Raw genomic sequence first — 20931 nt, 5'->3', positions numbered from 1 at the left:
TACTCTTCAGTTATTTATTTTTTTTAATTTCATTTTATAATCACATGTATTTTGCTGTCCCATGATGATTACTTTTAACAGCATGATGAGGCGTCATTTTGTGCGAATAATAGATTTTATATTGATGGTGACTTTGATCATTTTAAGGTTTCATCCATCGAAGTTTGTTGCAGATAAAATTAGGTGTGGTGTTATCAAAAAAAAAAAAAAAGATGTGAATAATAGAGCTTCATAATTCATAATTCCTCTGGCCAGAAGCTTACTTTGCGTGTATTTTTTTCCCTTAATTATTATTCAATCATTTAAAATAATAATGACCTGATTTCAGTATTTTTTAACTGTTTCATATTCAAACTTTTATGTTATATATCCTATGAGTATTATACTGAAAAAAATATACTCCTCTGTCCTAGTTATAGTGTAAATATTACAAATCAGGCCCCAGATTTAGAACAGGAGGGGTTAAAAAAAAAATAGTAGCTAATAAAAAAATGCAGAAAGAAGTTATGACACATTTAAAATAAGGATAAGAATAAATGTAATAAACATTAAGTGACCAAAACCAAATCGTTTAAAAGATTGGTTTTAATAGAACTTTTAAAACTAGTAGAAGTTAAGATTAGTAGGAATTAATAGAAATGACTAAACTCTCATAATATAACAAGCCAAATTTCAATAAGAGGAGATACTCATGACAGGGCGTGCTTAATGAAAACATTAGCTTAAATGGTAATAAACTAATAATACAACCAATTAACATGAGTAACTCAAAGGACAAAAATGACTTTTTCTTTTGGTCAATAAAGAGAAGTTGTTTCGTTGGCGGAAAAAAGTAGCTAGAGCTGAGCGGGCGGTAAACAGATAGCCTCAGGTGTTGGAAGAGGACTGAGGAGCCTGTTGTTCACAAGTCACGCCCACGGCCACGCACTCCTTTCCTCACTTCCAGCGCTCTCTCTCGCCGGCGAATATCTCAGGTGCGTTGCCGGTCACAGTTTCATCTTCATGTAAGGAGTTTCACTATTTGGCACATTCTCAGGCGATGTTTATTCCTTGAATCCCCCTCTTGCCTTCTTTCTCGGTCTCTCGGGTCGTGTTTTCGCCTTCATTTGTCTTGCTGGTATTGTTCATCACTTTGTTGTTTAATTTCTAATTCTCAATTTTTTTTACGGAGGTTAGCAGTTCTTGCTCGCCATTCACTTGTTATTCCCACTATTGATTTCTCCTTCATTTCCTTGATTGTTTGTCGTAGTGATATTCAAGGTTACTTAAAATTGAGAAATGGGTTCAGTTGGACTATAAGATGTATTATTCTTTGTTTTTGTCTTTTTTTTTCCAAAAAAAGGCTGAGTATGATAAAGAGATTGGCGAAACTTAATTGCTGTCGAGATTTCAGTGAATCTGTTGTACCATATGGACTTCAGCCATTTTATTATTGTGTTAGCAAGCATGCTAAGTTATAGTCTTTGGTAGGTCTTTTCTTGAAGTCTCAGCTATCTTCTTTTTCTTGTGACAGACCGTGATTGTCCACACTACTCATATATCAAATTTCAAACTCTTTCGGCTTTCTGCTGCCTCCAGTCACTTCTTAGGTATGCTCTCTTTAGAATTTGGCGGGTAACTTGACCTCATAATTTTTTTTCAATGACAATGATGATCTTGATCACCGGCTGAACTGTTCTCCTTTTGCCTTATCCCTTCCCATGCTCCACTAGCTAGCTTCCATTATTCATGCTAGCATTTCATTTCCTAGGGACTCAGGATTTTTCTCGTGAATCTCTGTATTTGAGTTTGAACTATTAGACATTCAACATTGTTTGGGTGTCGATGCTTCTAAATTTTAAGCCATCTGTTTCAATTATACAATAGTCACCTAAAAGGACAATTAATTGAAGTCTCATGTTGGATCAAGATTCTCTGAGGTGAGAAGATCACATGACCCTGTCATTTGAGTTGCAATCCACATTTAATTTATTAAGAGTGAATCATGGGTTTTATCGAAAGAGAGAGTAAACAGTAGAATGATGCTACATCATATCACATAACAGATAAAATATCCAAAACGGAAAATTAAAATATACAGTTTGACTTAAATAAAGAGTGAGTATTGAAGTTGCTTTTTCCATGGAGTTTTGTGCAGTTTAAAAATGAATTTTGATTTTTCTCTTATGATTATGAGCATTGACTTTATTGGGCACGGAAGGAAGGTCCTTTTTAATTTTTAGAATTAAATGTGATAGGAGCTCGTAAACTCTCAAATGTCTATAAATTGAGTACTAAACATAAACATCTGTGAAATCGAGCATTCATCTTCCAGGTAATTTAAAAATGGTTTGGTTGGATTTGTTGGAAAGAGTGCTTTAAGATGCTTTATTGCCTAGTACTTCACACTCTTATCACGAGGGTAACTAGTCCAATGTATTCTAGTTTGAAGTTAAAGCCTTGATAATTATTGATGCATCATGTGACTCTCTGTACATTAAACTTAGTGCAGGTTACAATCCTGAGAGCTGCCACCGACAAATCTATCTCCATTTGCAGCCAAGAGCAGTATCTGAATTTATCGCACATGGCTTGTCAAATGAGATGTATGATTCCGAAGCCAGGATTATCAACTTCAGATAATGAATACCCTGATAAGTCCTGTATAAACGTTGCAGCTTCTAGAATCCAAAGCCGGTGCAGCGAGCGAAGCTTTTCTGGAGAAGCTCTAAAAGTTGGCATGAAGTCCGCATCATTAGTGCATAGCTGGTAAAACTTTGAACTATGTTTCAAAATATGAATCGTTGGAACTCTTACATTTTCCAGTGCTATTGTCCTTTTACTAGTTATCTGATCCTGTGACAACGTTGTCTGGAAATTCTAGTCACAGAAATGGATACATGCATTGTTCCCATGACAGTACTCTCTTTTTCTTTCATGCTGATGCACCGAGCTTCCACATTTCTTTCTTTCCCATATATCGTTTTTTCATGCATTTTAGTGGTTGCCAGAATTAGAGACCGTTACCACTTCACAAGTCTGGTGGTACGGTTTCTAAGAGATGCTGAATTATTTTCATGCTTATTTTTTATCTTTCAACTAGGAGAATAAACCAGTTGTTTCATGTACTTGCAACATCTGTTGATTTTCAATACCTTGGTTCAGTTTCCTGGCAAGAAGGTCAGGATGGAGAATAGCCTTTGCCTTGAACACAGGTGGAGCGCCAGGTGATGGTGAACAACAAAGCCTCGATGATGCTAGTTCCAATTTTGGCAGCACACGATTGGGTAGGATTCTGGCAGCAGGTGGCAGACAACTGCTAGAAAAACTGAACTCAGCGAGAAAGAACTTTCCAATGAAGATATTCCTGGTACTTTTGGGTTTCTACACTGCAAATGCACTGGCTACAATCCTCGGGCAGACCGGTGACTGGGATGTTCTGGTCGCAGGTGTCGTGGTGGCTGCAATTGAGGGGATTGGCATGCTCATGTACAAAAAACCTTCTACTATGAGGACTGGGAGGTTGCAGTCTTTTGTGACAATGATGAACTTCTGGAAAGCTGGAGTGTGCTTAGGTCTCTTTGTGGATGCTTTTAAGTTAGGCAGCTAAAGGTCCCCATAGTTTGTCTCCTAATAATGCTGTATCCTCTTCTTTCATAAATCTATGATAAGCCCCAATTTCGGCTCCATTTCTCCTCTATTGCCCAATTATATATATGGTGTACATTTATTGTAATATATTAATAGAATAATACGGTTGCTTAATGAATGCGTGAGATACATCTAAAGCTGAGGGGTGGACTATTACTTAGTTATTGAAACACTCGGACGCACAATCAAGCTTGAACAATCCATAATTTTATCTCTAACTTGAAAATTTTATAAAATGAACGGCGCCCTGTAAAATGTTGATACTAAAGAAATATGTCAATAAGATAGGAAAAAGGCTTTTTCAAAACAATTAAGCACTTGCATCAGTAAATTTGAGCTCGTGAATTGTGATTCCATTATGTCCAAGCGAACTAGCTTAGGCATTAAAATCACTATCTCAGTAATGAAGCAGCCAGCTTATCTTAGATCAATTTGTTTACCGCTTTTTAATCAACAGGCTGTCCGGAAATGAGAGAAGGTATTTACATGAAGTGTTCATAGTTTTCACAGAATTGGCTACAGTTAATTGCTCTACTTGTAGAACGTGGTTCTATAGTTATAAAAGATACAAAGTGTTAAAAGAAGGGGAAAAAAATGAAGCAAATAAAATACATTATTCACATATATTACTACAACAACAAACCTTATTCCATTATGTACAGTAGACTAAATGGACAATATTCATGTACATACACACACGCTACCATGAATCGAAAAGGAGGTTGTTGTTGCTTATTGGAAGTACCTTCACTATGGCATGAGACCATTTTGACACTTATTGATTCAAAAGGTTTTCTTTATGCCCTTTCTGCGTGAAGTAGGTGTTCAAGCTCTTCTCTACGCCGTTCCAGCTCCTGGTAAGAATCCATAATCAAGCAAATAACGCAGAACTTTGATTAGAAGAGCGCTCATGTAGACCAGGTTTGCTATAGATATAAACAAGCAAATCATTAGAAGACACATAAACATATCAAAACTAAAGTGGATCTTAATAGAAAGAGTATTAACCCCAGATGAGATAGATATTTAAAATATAAAATCATTGATAAATGCGGATAATAATATCTAATTTAAGATACATTAGTTTTTGGAGATCTTTAGCTGCCTAACTTAAAAACATATCTAATTGGGCCTATTCACACAACTTTTTTCTTTGGGGTTACGAGTAGCAAAAATATATGATAAACCGTTCACAGCACTTCAGCATTTAGAAAAGAAAAATGTAGAGTTCATTCACTTTTCAATTCTGATAAAAATTTATCCATCTCCCATTTCCTAATCTCACAGCAGAAGAAAATTTTAGAGCTCTTTGGGATATCCTTCTTGTGCAAGCAATATCTATGAAGACCAACCTTATCAAATAACCCTTGATTTCTCACCCTTTTTTGTTTACCCCTCTTTCAGAGAAACACAGCTACTGCCACCGAAACCGTGCATTAATTCTATGTAAAACCTCAAGTTGCATGTATTGTTTTACTCATCATTTGACTAAGTACGAAGAATGACAGAGATAACAGAATGAAATTTAAAAATAAAATTAACGTAAAGCTTACCTCCAGATCCTTGGCTGCTTTCTCTCTTAAGGCCTCCCTCTGTTCCCGAGCACGTTTCATAAAGCCAATGCATAGGATTCCCTTGAATTTTTATTATCATTATACATAATGTCACTAATTGAGGAAGAACATAGAAAAAAAGTAAAGGGAGAATGATATAATGATAAATAAATCGAAGTCCTTTTAAAGATATACAATATAAACAATCTGAAATAAATACCAAGTCGATGGACAACAGAACATAGTATGTAACTTTGAGTACTGCAGTATAAGATGATTTTTAAGCACCCTAAGCCGAATAAGAAATCATTCGCCACTCAACATCCGCTGAGCCAATTGCAAAAGTAAAACATAAATCTGGCTTTTCACAAAAAGATATAAACATAACCTCCTCTTAAAGGAACTTACAAACAAACAGTTTGGCATACATGTGGACACAAAGTGAAGAAGACACTCTAAACAGCATTATTACACCGTCCAATGATCTCACCGAAACAACGTAAAGTACACCACAAGCAAGAAGCATATAGCATGCTACGTTCTGAAGAATAACTTCTATTCGCTCCCCACCAAAATTGGGGAAGGCTCTGGTCATTACTGCCACACTGCAGAAAGAAATCCACAAATTTAGAAACCAAACAAGAATGTCTGTCATTATATACCTAAAAGTAGCTTCTCATTCCATGGTCAGTCAGTTACTCTGACTACATTTCTAGCATTCTACATACTAACAAAAAACTGCGTACTTAATTTAGGCAATAAAGACCCGCATTTTCTACTGCTTCTAAAATATCAATTTGAACTAACCAAACACTTTAGAAGTCGATTATTCCAACATGACAATTTAAGGTTACAGGAACAAAGAGAAATATTAAAATAACTTCAGGTAAGAGATGAATGAACTAAAGATGAACGAACTAAAGATCGAATAATTCTCACTACGGAACACGTACAAGATCTGCAGCATACCCCTGCAAGGCCAATACTCCAAAGCCTGTACAGGATTGAATGAAAAATCTAATTAGACGATTGAAAATTAACATTAACCACAGCAAAATGTAAATCGAAATCAGCCCAAAGTAATTCAATGATCATTGGAAATCTAAGTGTTCATCAAGCAGAGAAGGCTATAGCACTGAAACAAATATAAAATAAACCACGGTTAATGAACCAAAAATACCTTGAATGACTTCATGATCAAACCCCATTCTGTTTCAGCCAGAACTACAAAACAAGATATCAGAACCGCATAGCACCGAAATACGCCATCGAAAATCTATAGTCCACTCTCAAAAATAACGGCAAAAGTTAGTAAAGAAGACGAAATATAACACCCATTACCCCTAAAAGCCAAATGTTAGAAAAGCGCGAAAGTGAAGCATGCATACACCAGATACGTGTCTGAAGCTCTTTAGAGCCGAGAGGCCATTGACGACTGTGCAAAGAATGGCCGCCAAACTGGTCAACAAGCTGAAGCATTTACACGCCACTAAGAATGGGTCTGGTCTCGTTCTAACTCCGTTACTTGAAGAAAGAATAGGCACGTTCTCCTTCTCCTCGTTTCTAGGCATGTTCTCGAACTTGCTCAGTGTGGAGAAAACGCTTCACCTCACCCAGCAAAAGAAAGCCAGGAAAATCGAAAGAAACCCAGAATGCGAGACTCTCTCTCACAAGCTTGAGTTCGTTTGAAAGTTTCGAGCTTTTTCGTTGTCTTTGATCCTTCCCACCACGTCTTCGGTTTTCTGCCACTTCTTTGCTTGTCATGGAATGCAAGGTACTCTCCACTCTGGAATTGATTTCCCTATGGTATTTGCCTCGCAGTTAGGAATCGCTGCACGTGCGGCTTTGCTTTTTGGGAATAATATTATTATAACTATAATTCTTTAATATTAATTTTTTAAAAAAACCTTTACAAAAAACCCTTTTTAAAAAAAAAGCATATCATATTATTATTATGTAAATTGATTCTTCCATAGTTCTGTTCGTCTTTCATTTGAAATGGGGGCCAAAAAAAAAAAAAAGTCATGTCACCTGCTACATACTCATTTGTTTCATTAAGGCCCGTTTGGTTCAAAGTTTAGATTTATTAGATTCAATGCTTACTTGATAACACGTCTATTGCATATTCAATCCTGGGCTTAGTTTTATAATTTTAATAAATATGAAATGTAAAATAAAAATAATTCAAGCCGTAAAATTTTATATTTTTATTTACGTCCCCCAAATTTCATCACAAAGATGACTAGAATGAGCTCATCATGAGCATCACTAGATTCTCATTAGTAAGGAAGAACTGATTTTCCCCTATATGAGATAAATATTTAAAAAATATTTGTCTCCTAACAATATTTTTTTAAGCTCTCCCAATCCGAAGTAATAAAAAAAAGCGCTTCTTTTACATGTCTTTTTTATTAAAAAAAAAATGCTTAGTAAAAGCAGCAATTTGAAATGCATAATAACCCAAAGAATTAAATGGGCATGGTCATGGCAAGCATTTAGTTCTATATAATTTATATAAATTTTATATCTTTTATAGATCCGCTATTAATATGGCCTCAACATCATGTGATACGCATGTGACCACATGATTTTCTTCAAATGATCATTTTTATTTTATTACAACATATTTATACACATCCTAACTCATCACACTTCAAATAAAGGGCAACACAAAGCAAATATGTTTGTTCAATTGTCTCATGGCTTCCCCTGTCCAAAAGACACTTGGTTGGCTATTTTGGCTCCTCTCTCTTTTGCCATATATAGACCTACATGATGCATAAACTCCTGTAAAAGAAATATTATCCATTGTTATTAGATTCCAATGTGACTTTCAAAAAATTACATTTGAATAAAATCTAAAGCTCCTGTGGATAAAATGTAAATCTTGAGGGTCTGAGATTTTACCTGAGGATGAGATAAAGCTCCTTTCATGTTTCTGGCAACATCAAGAGGGAAGTCAAAAGTGGCACATCCATTTGAATACACCACTACTTTCTCCAATGGTTTTAGAAATCCTCTGTTCTTAGCTGACATTGTGGAACACACAAAGTCCAGAACACATATATCTGTACACACTCCCACAACCACCAACTTCACAACAACACACAAAAAAAAAAAAAAGGCATAATTATCTAATTATTAGAGGCTTCTAATTAAATCACCTCAATGAAGACCATAATAGTTATTGAATATTCATTGGCCTCTTCAAAAAGAGCAAAACATATATAATCTTATGTGATACTAATAGATACTTCTTCCATGCCAAATATAAACCCAATTTTGTAGTAATACGTTCAGTTCTAATTATAAGACCTCGTTTATAGTCTACAAACGAAGTCTTATAATTAACAAACGACGTCTTATAATTAGGATTGGAGGTAGCATAATTTACACTACAAAATAGGTCTTACATTTAGTACCGAAGGAGTACCATTTAACACTTAAAAATTCCAATTTTTTCATAAGGGCTTTATGTTTCAAGTGCTTACAGTTTTGATGTTGTTGTTCTTCACCCAGTCTGCAAAAACATTAGAGCCATCTTCTTCCATTGAGCCCAAATATCCATCAAAACAGTCTTTACGCCTGATTGTCACGTTTGGTTCACCTTCCAGCCATCTTAATTCTGCAATTTGAATGGCCAATCTTTAAAAATAGACCCATAGGGGGAAGAAAATAAATGCCTATGAACTCAGTCTAACGAAACCAGGTGCTTATCATCATTAAATGGTTTCATATTTTAGTCATTGTGGTTAGGCAGAGTATAAGTGACTCAACACTCTTTAAGTAAAATCTGGACTTAGAGCCTTGTGGATGGGGAAAAAACAACATTAAAAGAGTTTCCCTCTAACCACTGAACCTCTCACAAATGTGAGATTTTTATTTATTATAGGCGCCAAATGTTCTATAGTCAACTAATTTGTTAAAATATCAGTAATTCCAGCTTGTTTTGAAGCATATCTACTGTTATAATATTGAATGTTAGGATAAGCAAAGGGAGAAAGAGATTAAAGGTGAGAATCTGTGATGATCAAGAGTTGTGCCTTATTCCTTCCTCTTTGTTCACTTTGTATTCTAGTGAAAGATGAAATCTGATTCAAATATTGATAGAGAAAGAAACAAAGTAAAAAAGCCAGATTCCTAAACCTGGAACCAGATTTGATTCATCAGACCCAATAAGACAGTGAGGAGGGTAAGGATCTTCTGGCTTGTTTGGGTGGTGAGAATCCAGAAACGCCATAATTGGCAGTTTCTTCTCACAGAACAATCTGGCCAGCCTTGCTGATTCCTCAATCATCCCTGAAATCTGCATATTGGGTTCTGTTGGAGCCTACAATCAAACATGGTCCATCCATCATCTTCATCTTCTCAAGATCAAACTACGCACAGATATATATATATATATATATATATAGCAGAACTGGTATTTGATGAAGTTTATAGTGGAAAATTAAGTATGGAGATACCAGATTTCCAGCACCAACCGTGCAGAAGCCATTGATGATGTCCACAAGAACAAGGCCATTCACAGAATCTTCAGGCAAAACGAAGGCCTCCTGATCCAGAGGGATCTCATCTTCAACAGCTCAACTACCTGTGAAACCATCTTTAACTAATTTCTTCTTCTCTCCCAACTTTATTGTGTACTCAAAGAGGTCTCTCTCTGTGTGTCTATATTGAGAAGTTTCATAACAATAATAATAGTATAATGGTTGGCTTCCAGCTCTTCTTACGGTGACTCAATTTTAAAGTCAAAGATTGTGAGTGTGATGGATAAGAACATGAAGACAAGTTACTAGTATGTTGTCGCTTTCACCACCATAATAAAAATTTGGTCTTTAGTTTCCAATAGTTTCAAGTGTTTGGATTGGTGTGACAAAGTGGCTGCACAAGTCAAATGCAATGACTCATTAGATTTTTATTTTATGGCTTATCCCCCCTCAATATGTCACGTTCTTTGACAAAAACCATATTTTTCTTTGGGTCCTTAATCATTCAATTTGAAGGGGGTCCACAATAGGAGAAAATTGCTATATTCCTAACAAAAAAAAAGCATCCAAATTTAATTCTCTTAAGTGGGACCTGATTGCAATTTTCCCAAAGAAAAATGTAGAGTTCATTCAATTTTTAATTGTGATAAAAATGTATCCGTCTCCCATTTCCTGGTTTAACAGCAGAAGAAAATTTTAGAGCTCTTTGGGATATCCTTCTTGTGCAAGCAATATCTATCAAGACCAACCTTATCGATTTCTCACCCTTTTTGTTTTCCCCTCTTTTAGGCTGAGAAAAGAGAGACACAGCCATTGCTACAGAAACCGTGCATTAATTCATTGTAAAACCCCCAGTCGCAAGCATTGTTTTACTCATCATTTGACTAAGTAGGAAGAATGACAGAGACAACAGAATGCAATTTAAAAGCAAAATTAACGTAAAGCTTACCTCCAGATCCTTGGCTGCTTGCTCTCTTAAGGTCTCCCTCTGTTCCCGAGCACGTTTCATAAAGCCACTACACAGGATTCCCTTGAATTTTTATGATCATTATACAGAATGTCATTAATTGAGGAAGAATATAGAAAAAAAGCAAAGAGAGAATGATATAACAATAAATAAATCGAAGTCATTTTAAAGACATACAATACAAACAATCTGAAATAAACACCAAGTCAATGGACAACAGAACATTGTACGTAACTTTAATTGATGCAGTATAAGATGATTTTTAAGCACCCTATGCCGAATAAGAAATAATTCGCCACTCAACATCCGCTGAGCCAATTGAAAAGATAAGACATGAATCTGACTTTTCGTTAAAGACATAAACATAACCTCCTTCCAAAGGAGCTGACAAACAAACAGTTCGGCATACATGAGGACAAAAGTCAAGAAGACACTCTAAACAGCATTATTACACCGTCCAATGATCTCACCGAAACAACATGAAGGACACCACAAGCAAGAAGCATATAGCATGCTACGTTCTGAAGAATAACTTCTATTCGCTCCCCACCAAAATTGGGGAAGGCTCTGGTCATTACTGCCACACTGCAGAAAGAAATCCACAAATTTAGAAACCAAACAAGAATGTCTGTGACATTATATACCTAAAAGTAGCTTCTCATTCCATGGTCAGTCAGTTACTCTGACTACATTTCTAGCATTCTACATACTAACAAAAAACTGCGTACTTAATTTAGGCAATAAAGACCAGCATTTTCTAGTGCTCGTAAAATATCAATTTGAACTAACCAAACACTTTAGAAGTCGATTATTCCAACATGACAATTTAAGGTTACAGGAACAAAGAGAAAGACTAAAATAACTTCAGGTAAAGATGAATGAACTAAAGACAAACATCATAATTCTCACTACGGAACACGTACAAGATCTGCAGCATACCCCTGCAAGGCCAATACTCCAAAGCCTGTACAGGATTGAATCAAAAATCTAATTAGGCGATGGGAAATTAACATTAACCATAGCAAAATGTAAATCGAAATCAGCCCAAAGCAATTCAATGATCATTGGAAATCTAAGTGTTCATCAAGCAGAGAAGGCTATTGCACTGAAACAAATATAAAATAAACCACGGTTAATGAACCAAAAATACCTTGAATGACTTCATGATCAAACCCCATTCTGTTTCAGCCAGAACTACAAAACAAGATATCAGAACCGCATAGCACCGAAATACGCCATCGAAAATCTATAGTCCACTCTCAAAAATAACGGCAAAAGTTAGTAAAGAAGACGAAATATAACACCCATTACCCCTAAAAGCCAAATGTTAGAAAAGCGCGAAAGTGAAGCATGCATACACCAGATACGTGTCTGAAGCTCTTTATAGCCGAGAGGCCATTGACGACTGTGCAAAGAATGGCCGCCAAACTGGTCAACAAGCTGAAGCATTTACACGCCACTAAGAATGGGTCTGGTCTCGTTATAACTCTGTTACTTGAAGAAAGAATAGGCACGCTCTCCTTCTCCTCGTTTCTAGGCATGTTCTCGAGCTTGCTCAGTGTGGAGAAAACGCTTCACCTCACCCAGCAAAAGAAAGCCTGGAAAATCGAGGGAAACCCAGAATGCGAGACTCTCTCGCACCTCTTCTTCCTCTCTCACAAGCTTGAGTTCGTTTGAAAGTTTCGAGCTTTTTCGTTCTCTTTGATCCTTCCTGCCGCTTCTTTACTTGTCATGGAATGCAAGGTACTCTCCGCTCTGGAATTGATTTCTCTATGGTTTTGCCTCGCAGTTAGGAACCGCTGTACGCGCGACTTTGCTTTTTGGGAATATAATATTATTATAACTATAATTCGTTAATATTAATTGTTTTCAAAAAAACAAATTTACAAAAAAAAACATTTTTTAATTATATTTGGCCAAAAAAAAATACCTCTGGTCCTAATTATAAAACTTAATTGACTAATTTGAGAACATTAAGAGAACAAGTTAAATTAGTTATTTTTAATAAATAGGTGTCGTTTTTTTTAAAATATCCTTACTAATCAAATATATTGACTAGAATTACCATTGTTAAAAAGACTATCTTAGAAAAAATGTATAAATAATAAAAACAAAATAGATTAAAATCTCATATTTAAAATCAAAATAAAAATTAAATAAGGTATTATGTTAAGCACTGGAGGTAGTATTATATTATTTATGTAAATTGATTCTTCTATATTTCTATTCGTCCTGTTACCTGCTGCATGCTCATTTGTTTCATTAAGGCCCGTGCGGTTCAAAGCTTTAAAATTTTATTTTTTAAAACAAATTTGAAATGTAAAATAAAAATAATTTTCTACTGGTCAATTTTTTCCAGACGTAAAATTTTATTTATGTCCAAATTTCATCACAAAGATGACTAGAATGAGCACATCATGAGCATCACTAAATTCTCATTAGGAATGAAGAATTGATTTTACCTTATATGAGATAAATATTTAAAAAATATTTTTCTCCTAACAATATTTTTTTAAACTCTCCCAATCTGAAGTAATAAAAACAATGCGATTCTTTTTACATATCTTTTTAAAAAAATGCTTACTAAAATCAGCAATTTGAAACGCATAATAATCCAAAGAATTAAATGGGCATGGCCAAGGCAAGCATTTAGTTCTGCATAATTTATATAAATTATATTCCTCCAATTGTTAATATAAGACCTATTTAACTAATTTGATTAAATTAAGAAAGTTAGATAAGTTAGTTAATTATAAGAAATGTGACATTTTTTTTTCTAAAACACCGTAATCATCTTCCTTAATATCCTCCTTCCCTCTTCTACTTGATTATGGTTAAGAGAGTATTTATAGGGACAATTTAGAAAAAAATTGATAAATATGAGAAATAGATATTATATGTAGGACCAAAACTAACTAAACAATTAGGTCATATATTAAGGACCGAAGAAGTATATCTTTTATAATCCGCTATTAAGATGGCCTCAACATCATGTGATATGCATGTGACTACTTATTTTTTTCACTCATCCTGCATATTTAGTTATTTACAATAATATAATTAAAACTCAAGATTTTTTTCTAATGATCATTTTTATTTTATTACAACATCTTTATACACATCCTAATTCATCACACTTCAAATAAAGGGCAATAGAAAGTACATACTCCTCCGGCTCTAAATATAATATCTTTATATTGGTGTGTATAAGGGTCTTATATTTAGTATCGAAAAGTATGTTTGTTCAATTGCCTCATGGCTTCCCCTCACCAAAAGACACTTGGTTGGCTATTTTGGCTCCTCTTTCTTTTGCCATATATAGACCTACATGATGCATAAACTCCTGTAAAAGAAATATTATCCATTGTTATTAGATTCCAATGTGACTTCCAAAAAATTACACTTGAATAAAATATAAATCATGAGGGTTAGAGATTTTACCTGAGGATGAGCTAAAGCTCCTTTCATGTTTCTGGCAACATCAAGAGGAAAATTAAAGGTGGCACACCCATTTGAGTATACCACTACTTTCTCCAATGGCTTCAGAAATCCCCTATTCTTAGCTGACATTGTGGAACACACAAAGTCCAGAACACATATATCTGTGCACACTCCCACAACCACCAACTTCACACCAACACAAAAAAGAAAAAAAAAACCATAATTAACTACCTAATTATTAGAGGCTTCTAGTTAAATCACCTCGGTGAAGACAATAATAGTTAATGAATGTTCATTGTCCTCTTCAAAAATACCAAAACATATATAATCTTATGTATGACATGTGCCATATCAAATACTCTTCCAGTTTTAACTATAAAACCCATTTTGTTGGGTCCTATATTTACTACTGGAGGAGTACCATTTAACATTTAAAGTTTCAATTTTTTTCACAAGGGCTTTATGTTTCAATACTTACAGTTTTGATGTTGTTGTTCTTCACCCAGTCTGCAAAAGCATTAGAGCCATCTTCTTCCATTGAGCCCATATATCCATCAAAACAGTCTTTACGCCTGATTGTCACGTTTGGTTCACCTTCCAGCCATCTTAATTCTGCAATTTGAATGGCCAGTCTTTAAAAATAGACCCATAGGGGGGGGGGGAAATAAATACCTATTAACTCAGTCTAACGAAACCACGTGCTTATCATCATTAAGGCCCTGTTTGGATAGCAGGCCAAACCATGGTTTGGGAAAAAAACAATCCAAACAGGTACAAATTATCTGAAATCATGGTTTGGATCAAAATCTTGGTTTTGAAACCCAAAACCATGGTTTCGGGAGAAATGAATCCATTCTGTTTCTGGCTCAAATTGGAGAGTATGATTGTGCCCATTAGAGTAAATCTCAATAATAATATGACTTTAACACCCCTTAATTAATTTTTTATAAACATATTTAATTGTATATCTTATAAATAAATATACACATATTAATTATTTATTAATTACATTATCTTATGTATTATTAATTATGTTGGTAAAAAATATATTATTTACAATTTTATTCCTTCAAATTAAAATATATCATACAATCTATGTTTTATGTAATTATCATATTAACTTATGCTTTTTTTAATAATTTGTACATATAAAAAGTGCTTCTGATAACAACTATCCAAATACTCTCACTTCTCAAAATCACTTTTTCACAAAATCTATTTTTCACAAAATCTATTTTTTCCAGAATCTATTCTCCAGAAAATTTTCTCCAAACTATGGTTTGGTTTCATCCAAACACCCCCTAAATGGTTTCAAATTTTAGTAATTGTGGTTAGGCAGAGTATAAGTGACTCAACACTCTTTAAGTAAAATCTGGACTTAGAGCCTTGTGGATGGGGAAAAAACAACATTAAAAGAGTTTCCCTCTAACTACTGAACCTCTCACAAATGTGAGATTTTTATTTATTATAGACTCCAAATATTCTATAGTCAACTAATTTGTTAAAATATCAGTAATTCCAGCTTGTTTTGAAGCATATCTACTGTTATAATATTGAATGTTAGGATAAGCAAAGGGAGAAAGAGATTAAAGGTGAGAATCTGTGATGATCAAGAGTTGTGCCTTATTCCTTCCTCTTTGTTCACTTTGTATTCTAGTGAAAGATGAAATCTGACTCAAATATTGATAGAGAAAGAAACAAAGTAAAAAAGCCAGATTCCTAAACCTGGAACCAGATTTGATTCATCAGACCCAATAAGACAGTGAGGAGGGTAAGGATCTTCTGGCTTGTTTGGGTGGTGAGAATCCAGAAACGCCATAATTGGCAGTTTCTTCTCACAGAACAATCTGGCCAGCCTTGCTGATTCCTCAATCATCCCTGAAATCTGCATATTGGGTTCTGTTGGAGCCTACAATCAAACATGGTCCATCCATCATCTTCATCTTCTCAAGATCAAACTACGCACAGATATATATATATATATATATATATATATAGCAGAACTGGTATTTGATGAAGTTTATAGTGGGAAATTAAGTAAGGAGATACCAGATTTCCAGCACCAACCGTGCAGAAGCCATTGATGATGTCCACAAGAACAAGGCCATTCACAGAATCCTGAGGCAAAACGAAGGCCTCCTGATCCAGAGGGATCTCATTCTTCAACAGCTCAACTACCTGTGAAACCATCTTTAACTAATTTCTTCTTCTCTCCCAACTTTATTGTGTACTCAAAGAGGTCTCTCCCTGTGTGTATACATATAGAGAAGTTTCATAACAATAACAATAGCATAATGGTTGGCTTCTGGCTCTTCATATGGTGGCTCAATTTTAAAGTCAAAGATTGTGAGTGTCATGGATAAGAAAATGAAGTTACTAGTATGCTGTTGCTTTCACCACCATAATAAAAATTTGGTCTTTAGCTCCCAATAGCATAATGGTCTCTCTGTTGTTTGGATCGGTGTGGCAAAGTGGCTGCACAAGTCAAATGCAATGACTCATTAGGTTTTTATTTTATGGCTTATCCACCCTCAATATGCCACGTTTTCTTTGACAAAAACCATATTTTTCTTTCGGCTCCTTAATCATTCCTTTTTAAGTGGGTCCACAATATGAGAAAATTCCTTTATTCCTAGCCAAAAAAAAAAAAAAGCATCCAAATTTGACTCTTGAGCATGAGAAATATCAAGCACTCGATTTATAACCCAAGAACTCATATTTACTCTACATGACATGGAATTTTTTTTTTTACTCTTTAACAAACTCATAATATTATAACTTGCTATGATTTTTTTTTTTGCCAGAAACTTGCTATGAATTACCTATATAGGTATAATGATGGTTATTTTGTATGTTTTTCTTTCGGGTTATCCGGTGCAGCAATGGGCAGAACAAGAATTTTGAAGGAAACAAATGGGCAGAATTGGAATGTAATTAGGGAGACAGGGATATAATAGGGAAAACGGAAGTGGATAAGAAAATTTATTTAATTAATTTGAAGAGATAAGAGACGTAAATAAATTAACTAACTCTAACAAAATTGATATGATCTCCATGAAATATTCATATGTAATATATTAGATTATATATTAGTCTATAAGTTAGACAAATTAGTTTTGATAATATTAATAAATATGAGAGATAAAATAAATTAAAATTTTGTATTTAAAATTAAAATCAACTTTCTAACTAATCCCTATAACGAAAGGAGTAGAAAAACAGCGAATGACTAATTAGGGACCTATTCGGGGGCAAAGCTGATGGACCAATGGACTAAGTTCAAAAATTTTAGAGCTTAAAATTGGCCCAAAAAATTTATGCTAAGCCTAAATTTCACTAATTGAAGAACTAATCTAATGCCTTATAGATATGGCAAAAAATGTTAGGAAAATAATTACATGTTTTAGGAACTAATCTTTCATAACATGATGTATCAAAATTTAAATTTAAATTTAAAAAAGTACCTGTATTAAATGCCCGATTAAATATAATGACAAAAAATAATCTTTTATAACATGGTGACTCAAAATTCAAATTACTGTATTAAGTGTCTTGGATATAATTAACTTAATTATGTGTTTTTTTATGAATAATGCAAGGCCAAAGCCCATCTATATCATGACTTTATGTGGGAATGAAACACCAACAGAATCAATGTAACAAACTTCCAAATACCTGAGGGAGGCTGATCAAAAATAACAGTTCCCTCCTCAACCTCAAAACCAAGATTTACTAAAAAAATCAGCAAATGAATTCCCCTCCCTATACACATGTACGACTCTAACCTGTGCAAAATTACTAAGCTCATTCTTTACAATTTTTATCAGACTCGAGACATTATCAACATCATTATCTAAGCTCTTTAACATATTGACAACAGTAACAAAATCACTTTCAATAACTAGATTCTATATACAAATTTCCCAGGCAATCTGCAGTCTAGTTGCGACTCCCCATAGCTTAGCTTTAACAATGGAACAGCAACCAAGTCTCTTTGCAAATCCCCTAATCCATCTTCCTTCATAGCTTCTTAGGAGAGCCCCACATCCAGATACACCATTGAGACCTTTTGAGGCCCTTCTGTATTTAATTTTGTCCACCCCACCAAAGGAGGTTTCCAACAAACATATTTTTCATGTCTTCTCACTCCCAACATCCCATAGAAGCTTGGAATGTCTAGGATCTCATTTACATATCTGTCAATCACCAGATTTGGTCTCTCAGGAATAGCAAAGTTCTCTTCAAACAAGCACCTATTTCTCCTTGTCCGTAGCTGCCAGCAAATCACCCCAAACTCAACACTCCTTCTATTCCCCCTCCTACTCAAGCACCATTCAAACCACTTCATTCCCTCCAATAAGAGGAAGTTACTGTCTTGCAACCAGTTACTACATATATCCCATATTCTTCTTGCAAAATGGCAATCTCTTAAAACATGCATGATTGTCTCCACTTCTTCCACACACTTATGACATGTAGGGCTTCCACCCATCAATCTACTTTTCCTTTCAGTTGTCAAAAGTCTGTTATGCATTGCTAGCCATAAAAAAATCTGAATTCTTCTAGGTCCTTTCCATTCCCATATACAATTCACACAACATTCTTTTCTCTGACCTCTCTTCTCATCATTTTATACATTCAACAACCATATAATCCCCCCTCAACCCTGCATCCCACTTAATCACATCTTTACCTTGATTAATGTTTGGTGGAGGCATAGCTAAAACCATATTTCTCCCTCTATCATTCAACACAACATTAATTTTTGTAAAATTCCATTGTCTATTACCATCAACTATGTCTTTAACTCTCCAGTTCATCATTTCATCATCCAGAGGCACATTACATTCATCCTCTAGTTTAACATCCCTATCACACCATAAGTCCTTCCAGAATCTTATAGTTTCCCTATTCCCAACTTCCCATCAAATCCCTTTCAATATCTGGGGCCACAACCTCACTAGATTCCTCCATATTTCCGAGTTTGATTCTTTAGCAACACATTCAACCTGCAAATTCAAATTTCTGCCATACTTTCCAGCTAGAACCCTTGAACAAAAACACTCCAACCAAGAAATCAAGTTCCAGCCAACTTTGGCTAACAGGGCATCATTCATAGTTCCCATATCCTTCAACCCATACCCCCCTCTATCTTTAGGGGTACATAACAAATCCCAACTGACTACATGCATTCTTCTCTTTTCCTCATCACTCTTCCATATGAAGCTTCTTTGAATTTTTTCCATCTATATTCTCATACCCCTAGGAATGAGAGTGTTGCATATGGTGAACAACCATATTGTTTGTCACAGATTGAACTAACGTTAGTCTTCTCGCTAAAGAAAGATTTTGTCTTTTCCATCCACATAGTTTTGCTTGAATTTTATCAATTAGGAATTGGAATTTCTCATTAGTACTTCTCCCACTTTTAATGTAGGCCCCCAGGTATCTGCCCATATCATCTGAACGTTTGAAACTAGTCAAGCTGCATATATCATCTTGTAGTCTTCGGCAAGTGTTTTTGGAGGAAAAAAATACTAGTTTTCTGTACATTTATACGCTGCCTAGAAGCCTCCTCAAAATTTTCCAAAATATTCAGGACGTTAATAGCTTGGCCCGCACTTGTTTCACAAAACAACAAGAAATCATCTGCAAATATAAGGTAACAGCTATACCTCTTCTTCCCATGTTAAAGGTATTCCATTTATTCATTTCCACACTATCCGCAATCATATGAGACAGCTTTTCCATTCCTAAGAAAAATAAGTAAGGAGACAAAGGCCCCCTTGTCTCAAACTTTGAGAAGGCTTAAACTCCTCCCTTTTTCACCATTCCACATAAGAGCTGTTTTTGGTGAACTAATGCACATCATAATCACTTCAATCAAATGATTATCAAAACCTATCTCCTTTAAAACCTTTTCTAAAAACTCCCAAGACATTCTGTCTTAGGCTTTTTCTAAGTCAATCTTAATGGACATGAATCCTTTTTTTCCCACTCATCTTATTCATTGTGTGCACCAATTCCTTGGCAATTATTATATTGTCCTGAATATTCCTTTTAGGTACAAAACTAGCTTGAAAAGGGAAATTAGTTTGTCCATTAAGGGCTTCAATCTATTTACAACCAACTTAGTCAAAACTTTGTATAAAACATTACAAAGAGCTATCGGGCGAAATTGACGTACCACCTCAGGCCTTTCTATCTTGGGAGTTAAGAGTAGTAACATGTTGTTGATATCAACAATGCGTTCAGGTTGTTTCCACAAAGTCATAATCAAGTTTGAAACAGCATGCCCTACAACCTCCCAATTTTGTTGATAAAACAATGCTAGAAAACTGTTTTCCCCAGGAGCCTTCAAGCTTCTCTCTTTTTTTTTTACCAGAACAAGCTTCCCATTTGGAAAAAAGCATTTTTCACTTCCTATTTTTGCCTTGTTTGAAACTAGACCTTATTAACTTTTTCCTCACAGAATAAGTTTTCATAGAACTTTTGGAAGAGATTTACAATCGTGTCTTCATCGTCTATCCATCTTCCCTCTTCATCCTTTAGCATACTAACTCTATTCCTCCTCCTCCTAGTCAAGGTCTTCATATGGTAATATGTTGTGTTTCAATCCCCATATTCAATCCACTTCTCATGCGACTTCTGGTACCATAACACTTCTTCTTGCTTTAGCACTTCCAATAATTCAGATTCCAACTCTTTTTCCAAATGACAAAGGAAAAGATTTGCCTCTTCTACCAATACTTTGTTGAATCCCATATAAGCTGTTTAAGATTCTCTTTTTTTGCAATTCAACCCTTCCAAATATTTCCTTATTCTGCCATTGTAAGTCAAGTTTCAGCCT

At 34.9% G+C, this 20931-nt stretch overlaps 3 protein-coding genes and 1 pseudogene across 15 annotated transcripts; 1 reads left to right on the top strand and 3 right to left on the bottom strand.

Moving 5' to 3' along the window:
• The first annotated feature begins 872 nt into the window (after positions 1 to 872).
• Positions 873 to 3772, top strand: LOC114743319 (ycf20-like protein). 12 transcript variants are annotated; one of them, XM_028931587.1, is made up of 5 exons: positions 878 to 1117; positions 1514 to 1589; positions 2492 to 2585; positions 2658 to 2748; positions 3145 to 3772. In XM_028931587.1, the coding sequence occupies exons 3-5, from the start codon at positions 2567 to 2569 to the stop codon at positions 3587 to 3589; spliced, it is 555 nt and encodes a 184-aa protein (XP_028787420.1). In that variant the 5' UTR covers positions 878 to 1117; positions 1514 to 1589; positions 2492 to 2566; the 3' UTR covers positions 3590 to 3772. The 12 variants fall into 12 exon arrangements, with proteins under 12 accessions (XP_028787391.1, XP_028787434.1, XP_028787404.1 ...); XM_028931558.1 differs by having other exon boundaries at positions 873 to 974; positions 2492 to 2748; XM_028931601.1 differs by having other exon boundaries at positions 873 to 974; positions 2487 to 2748.
• Positions 3773 to 4111: 339 nt separating this feature from the next.
• LOC114743413 (uncharacterized) lies at positions 4112 to 12270 on the bottom strand. Of its 2 annotated transcripts, none has more exons than XM_028931629.1 (6): positions 11999 to 12270; positions 11791 to 11886; positions 11564 to 11604; positions 11111 to 11225; positions 10623 to 10703; positions 4112 to 4484 (listed from the first exon to the last, which is right to left on the bottom strand). In XM_028931629.1, exons 1-6 carry the CDS (start codon positions 12179 to 12181, stop codon positions 4428 to 4430), a joined length of 573 nt encoding a protein of 190 aa, XP_028787462.1. In that variant the 5' UTR covers positions 12182 to 12270; the 3' UTR covers positions 4112 to 4427. The 2 variants fall into 2 exon arrangements, with proteins under 2 accessions (XP_028787462.1, XP_028787469.1); XM_028931636.1 differs by lacking the exon at positions 4112 to 4484 and adding an exon at positions 4485 to 4556.
• LOC114743395 (nicotinamidase 1-like) lies at positions 7772 to 9804 on the bottom strand (annotated as a pseudogene).
• Positions 12271 to 13692: 1422 nt separating the features above from the next.
• Positions 13693 to 16387, bottom strand: LOC114743404 (nicotinamidase 1). Its single transcript, XM_028931617.1, has 6 exons — positions 16131 to 16387; positions 15807 to 15990; positions 14560 to 14693; positions 14082 to 14267; positions 13878 to 13983; positions 13693 to 13806 (listed from the first exon to the last, which is right to left on the bottom strand). The coding sequence occupies exons 1-5, from the start codon at positions 16269 to 16271 to the stop codon at positions 13894 to 13896; spliced, it is 735 nt and encodes a 244-aa protein (XP_028787450.1). The 5' UTR covers positions 16272 to 16387; the 3' UTR covers positions 13693 to 13806; positions 13878 to 13893.
• Positions 16388 to 20931: the final 4544 nt, after the last annotated feature.

Source organism: Neltuma alba, unplaced genomic scaffold, assembly GCF_004799145.2.
Source record: "Neltuma alba isolate B1F8T4 unplaced genomic scaffold, ASM479914v2 tig00000640_pilon, whole genome shotgun sequence".
NCBI classification, from domain to species: Eukaryota; Viridiplantae; Streptophyta; class Magnoliopsida; order Fabales; family Fabaceae; genus Neltuma; species Neltuma alba.
This window is presented reverse-complemented; position numbering and strand designations above follow the sequence as displayed.